At 39.1% G+C, this 5,920-nt stretch overlaps 2 protein-coding genes across 2 annotated transcripts in view; both read left to right on the top strand.

The window, feature by feature from the left end:
• The first annotated feature begins 524 nt into the window (after nucleotides 1-524).
• Nucleotides 525-3,614, top strand: aicda (activation-induced cytidine deaminase). The gene is made up of 5 exons (XM_015049792.1): nucleotides 525-710; nucleotides 1,293-1,458; nucleotides 2,753-3,035; nucleotides 3,153-3,268; nucleotides 3,353-3,614. The coding sequence occupies exons 1-5, from the start codon at nucleotides 691-693 to the stop codon at nucleotides 3,401-3,403; spliced, it is 636 nt and encodes a 211-aa protein (XP_014905278.1). The 5' UTR covers nucleotides 525-690; the 3' UTR covers nucleotides 3,404-3,614.
• A 793-nt stretch (nucleotides 3,615-4,407) lies between these two features.
• Nucleotides 4,408-5,920, top strand: part of LOC106958068 (adaptin ear-binding coat-associated protein 1-like) — a 12,298-nt gene continuing 10,785 nt past the window's right edge. The window contains exons 1-2 of the mRNA XM_015049790.1: nucleotides 4,408-4,587; nucleotides 5,324-5,424. Coding sequence (XP_014905276.1) covers nucleotides 4,487-4,587; nucleotides 5,324-5,424 — 202 coding nt within the window. The 5' untranslated portion in view covers nucleotides 4,408-4,486. The remainder of the gene's footprint in view (nucleotides 4,588-5,323; nucleotides 5,425-5,920) is intronic.

The raw sequence follows: 5,920 nt of genomic DNA, 5'->3' as shown, positions 1-5,920 counted from the left end.
TAAACGTGGAACAACCAGCTTCCTTAGCGGTGGACTTCTATGATTTTCCCTAGTGTCAGAAAGTGTCAGAGTCTTGCTGCTGGACAAATTGTCTTCTTCATGATTTTGTAGGCTAGATACTAATATTTCTGCTCTAAAAATCTTTTTTAATTGGTCTTAATTGTTTTCTGAGAAACTGACAATTCTGAAATCAACTAAAACATCACATAATGAATACGTCACGCAAGTTTTTATCTTTTTAAATAAACTTTTCAATGATTTTCTGCTTTAATGAGAAGCATTTGCGACAGTAAAAGTTTCTCAAATCACTTGATGAACTCATGTCACTTAAACCAAATTGCAATTTTAAAAGTAAATAATTAAAACTACAAATAAATTAAAGCTTCAATATTTTGCAACAGAAAACAGTTATCCAACCATCTCTTCTATATCTCGCCGCCCCCCCCAAACTCACTTTGAAAAATGTCTTTGACCAACCAGCAGCTGCCTTTGCTTGATGCAGGATGTTTATGTTTGGAGGTATAGGTTTTCAGTTCCCTCCTTTTAACCCTTTTAGCACGCACACACACACACACACACACTCATGCACACACATGCACACACAAACACACACACACTTTCACTCTTTCTCATTTACCTCCATTTAATACCCAAGCCTGACAAGTGACAAGGTGAAGCGCGGCTTTTGAAATGATTACAAAGCTAGACAGGTGAGCAAAATGGATGAATTCTGTTAACACTTTACATCTTCATCTCTGTTTTGTCATTTAGAGTACGCAAACCGTTAAAGGGGAAAAATAAATAAATCGGGAGGTTTTATTTCTTTTCTTTTTTTTAAATACTTTTATTACACGACCACACGTTGATGCTAATTTATGGTTCTTAAATAGGGCAAAATCAAGGTTTCAGTATTAATAACTGCTGAACAACTGTCTAGGTTTCACTAAAAGTTGTGAAACTGAGAGTGAGAAAAAGTTTTGGAAGTGAATGTTAGCTGTTGTTCCACTGCCCATCACACCTAATTCAGTTAACCACAGATTTTACATGACTTTCTTACTCTAACTTCTCAGGTTAAAATTTGAACCAGCGGCTCCTCTCAATGATTCATTGAGCTCCAGACCTGATTTGGCGGTGCATTTTACTGTAATAGCGTATCTGTAAATGACTAATGAGCTGCACACCATAACACGATGAGTCATTTATTTGATGCTTTGAAAAAGTATCTATAGCCTGTTTAGTATAAAGCGTGTCACACATAGCCCCTGCTTAAAATCTTTTCCCATTCTTCACAGGGCACTATTACCCAGAAAAAAATTCATCTATCATTACAAGAACTTGCGCTGGGCAAGAGGTCGATGTGAGACGTACCTCTGTTTTGTGGTGAAGAAGCGAGTGGGACCAGACTCCCTGTCCTTTGACTTTGGGCATCTCCGCAACCGCAACAACTGCCATGTGGAGGTAAGTTATCAGACGATGTTGTTCAGGTGCAAGACAGAGTGAAGAATCATGAACGTGTGGTTGCACATATTTATCAGCATGTTAAGAAATTATTTTTTAACAAAATTACAAAAGAAAGAACTAATAGCACCTCTACTGCTACTACATTTTCATCAGGACATTGCTTAGTCCTTTCCCGTAACATTTCACATGATTGGAGCAGAACAAGACCTGGATTCTCTTAAATCCTCTCTTTGTACCTTAGTGTTTTGGTATACATTTTGGATAGTTACCCTGACCTTCCTGTTGATGACCCATTTTACATTTTTCCTCAGAGTCCAGATTTTTATTTGGTTTGCAGAGCCCTTCGGAAGCAAAGCAAGTCCACATCTTCACAGATAATCTTTTGTAGCTGCCAGTGGAGATGAGGCGCTTGAAAAGCTCGATTTTCAGCTCTGTTACATAACTTTCTTTCAGCACAAGTCATTTTTTTTTTTGTTTTGTTTGATTTCAGTCAGAACCGGCCCAATTTTATATGTGGTACTAAATTAGACATATATTTCATAATTCCCTAATAAACGTCCGTCTGGATAATTATGTGGTCCTAATTTTGTCACCTTTGATTTCATAACAGGATTGGAACTGATATACACATCCTGACGTGTGTAGCATTCATATTTACTTCACCACTTGCATGCTGTGTGTGACGTCACATCTTCCTCTGGTCATGAGTTTTATGGTCGTCGCGTTACAATTATAATTTTAGTCTTACCTGATGAAAGCTGACAGTTCCAATTAAACTTCAAGTAAAGTGCAGGAAACTCCACTTGTTCATGTTTGTGATAGTAGGACAGAATAGACTTTTTGACTTGAATGTGACTATGGCCAATTTTAGGTGAGAAGCTATTTTCTTGTAGCATCTCCCAACGTGCGAGCTGCAACTTACGTCTACCTAATTTGAAGGGTATGTTCTCTTGTCTTTCCCATTTTACCAAGTGGCCAAGAGAATTGGGCATTTGTGCCACTTTACTTTTATACACCATGAATACAAAAGATCCAGGATAACAAAAGTTCCTAGAAACTATAATCAACTTGTTTTTGAAGAGACTGTGTGAGGTTATTGTGCAACTGGGGCAGTTTATGATAATTGTTCAGATGTAGGAACGGATCTCCATCAGAACAATAAAATTAAGTTTACATGACAAAACAGAAAACATCTTGGGTGGATCACTGCCCCAGACGGAGTTAGAGTAATTGTGAATTTTGTTTCTTCCTGCTCCTATCATATATTTATCTTATTCCTTTACATTTGCAGCTGCTGTTCCTGCGCCACCTGGGAGCGTTGTGCCCTGGCCTGTGGGGTTATGGAGTCACTGGTGAAAGAAAAGTCAGCTACTCCGTCACCTGGTTTTGCTCCTGGTCTCCCTGTGCAAACTGCTCCATCCGACTGGCTCAGTTCCTCCACCAGACCCCCAACCTCCGCCTCAGGATCTTTGTATCCCGGCTTTATTTCTGCGACTTGGAGGACAGCCGTGAAAGAGAGGGACTTAGAATACTGAAAAAAGCTGGCGTGCACATCACAGTCATGAGTTACAAAGGTCAGGGTTTACATTTGTATGAGACAGATTTAAAGAAACCGGGAGTAAGATTTTTCTCTAGATTTTATGTAACTAATTTTATTAAATGGATTATTCTTTGTTTTGAATCTCCCTTAGATTACTTTTACTGCTGGCAGACCTTTGTGGCAAAAAGCCAAAGCAAGTTCAAGCCGTGGGATGGGCTGCACCAAAACTATATCCGGCTGTCAAGGAAACTCAACCGCATTCTTCAGGTTCAATTTTTTTAATACACAATGTCTGTGATTCACAAATCCAAAATTAAACACTAATCATAATGTTCTGTTCTTCTCTCTTAGCCATGTGAGACAGAAGATTTAAGAGATGCCTTCAGGCTTCTTGGACTGTGAAATGTTTTCCTGACTCCCTCTGGTGCTCCCATTACGCATTATTATCCCATTACAAAAGAGAGAATTAGATGTTGTCTATCACTACAGAAAACTGCAAAACTGAGAAATGTTGAAAAAAAAAAACTGAGAAAAAAATGCTTTGAAGCTGTAGCAAGGCCAATATTAGGGAGCTTCTGCTTGCTGTCTCTGTGGCAAAATGAAAATGTGAAAATAAAATAGACAAAAACATACATTTCTGTGTTACTGCTGTGCATTAATATATTGCTCATAGTTTGTTCTTGTTAATTGCTGCTAATATTTTACACACTATTCTGTGTAGGATAACAGAGGGTAAAATGTAACTTTTTGTAATCTTCACATTGTTTTCACCAGCCAGAATAAGAAGTTTGTTTTATTAGATCTCATCAGTATTCAGTCATTCAGCTCTACAGATAACTGGTGACGAACCACTTATTTGATTCAGGTGTGTTTAGTACCTCTTGGGGTCTGGACATGGGCACTGTCGAAAATACTGGATGACAGTTGTTGCTGCCAAAGGTGGTACATCAAGTTATGAGGTTTAGGCACACATTTTTTTTTTTTTTCAAAAATCATGTTTGCTTTATTTTATCTTTAATAAGTTAAATTAGAATTTTAAAACAGCATTTTGTGTCTAATCTGGTTATCTTTGTTATAGCCTACATAAAAGTTATTTGAAACATTTAAGTATGACAAAAAAAAGAGAAATCAACAGGAAAGTTTTCTGAAAACCTCAGATTGGCTTCTTTAAATCAGGAATGACGACATTATAGTTTTCTGCAGCGTTCCAATAAAGACCAAATAAGGTTTTAGAAATCTATTTGTTTTACAGGTTTTTCCCGTTCCTTACTTTTTATGTGACTATTAAAATGTTTACTAATGTAAAAATAAGTCAGGTTTTTTGCAATCCTCGCCTCTACTACGGTAGAAATGGCGCAGCGTCTCTTCAAAGCTTTGTGCGCAGCTACACCCTGAATTACGGTTACGCCGCCGTTAACGCTGAACGGACAACCACCGTCACCACCACAACAACAACCACCACCGGCGAACTGTGTAGCAGTCAAGATGGCGTCCGAGGGTCAGCTCGACTATGAGTCGATTCTGTGTGTCAAACCCGAAGTGAACGTTTACCGCATCCCTCCGAGAGCATCTAACCGGGCTGTCAGGTGAGGCCGTGGAGGGGAGCTTTAGACCCAGCATCCTTCAGCGGTTGGTTTCCGTGAGGTGTCGTAGTTTCAACAGCCTGACGGGATTATTATGGAGGTCATAGTTGGTGTGCTGGTTGTTTTTTGTTGTTATATGTTCGCAAGATCATAACCGAACCAATAGCCATTAAAACCGAAGATGGGAAGCGTCTTATCTTATCAACTGTGGCTGGTTTGTGTTCTTAATTGAAACGAGGTAGCTGATAGCATTGGTGAAAAAAATGTTAACATTTAATTTTGTGACTGGGCTCTTATTTAGCCCTTATGGCCTTTTAAGTACAGCATCTTAGAGACTAGTCTCACTCAAGGACACTCAAGCAGGTCGTCTTAATGCCATTGTGTCAAGTTTGGCAACGTGGCCATAATGTATTATGCTAAAGGTCTGACAGAGTTATTTACCTCTCATTTAATTTGCTGGACTGTAAGCCAAAGCCCAAACAGCTTCTTCAGAGTCTCATCACTACTTGCAAACATTAGTATACGTCTGAGTCCAATGAGAAACTCACGAGTGACCACAGTGACTAAGCCTGTGTGTGTAATATTTTAGCCAGTGTCAAAAAAAAATAGTCTGTCTGATGCGTGGCTTACTCAGAAAATATGTGGACGCTGTAACTGGGATGAATCATAATAATCTGTGCCTACCTGCATCTTACTGATTCCCTCTATGTGTGTGTGTGTGTGTGTGTGTGTGTGTCAGGGCTGCTGATTGGAAGCTGGATGCTCCTGACTGGACGGGACGCATGCGTGTGACGGCTCGAGGCAATGTAGCCTATGTGAAATTGGAGGACAAAGTGTCCGGTGAGAAAAGAAAAGCAGACAGGACAGTGCTGTGGTTTACTGCCACAGCTGTAAATCACTTCACTATGTATAGTCTTCTGCTTCACCACTTGCTGTCGGTTACTCATCATACCCAAGGTTACCTGGCTTTGTGCCCAAGCGAGATGTTTACGCTGAAATAAAAAATAAAAAATTGGATATTTACTATGCTATGCAAAGATATTCACACACCTTGAACCTTTTCCATTTTGTAACAACTACAACCTTCAGTGTAATTTCTTGGACTTTCATGTGATACTTCAACATTCAGTAGTGCGTAATTGTAAAGCAGAATGAAAAGGATACATGGTTTTCTTCATTTTCTAGAAAAGGTGCACCGATTGCAGTTTTCTGGCCGTTGTCTGATCTTTAAAAAGCCTGACCTGCCAATTCCGATTTTGGCGATTACCTTTTTTTTTTTTTTTTTTTTTTTTCTGGAAAAGATTATACTTAGAAGCCGCCAACATGCCCAGGTGAT

Source organism: Poecilia latipinna, unplaced genomic scaffold (assembly GCF_001443285.1).
Source record: "Poecilia latipinna isolate Pla-1442-1.1 unplaced genomic scaffold, P_latipinna-1.0 Scaffold960, whole genome shotgun sequence".
Taxonomy (NCBI): Eukaryota; Metazoa; Chordata; class Actinopteri; order Cyprinodontiformes; family Poeciliidae; genus Poecilia; species Poecilia latipinna.
This window is presented reverse-complemented; position numbering and strand designations above follow the sequence as displayed.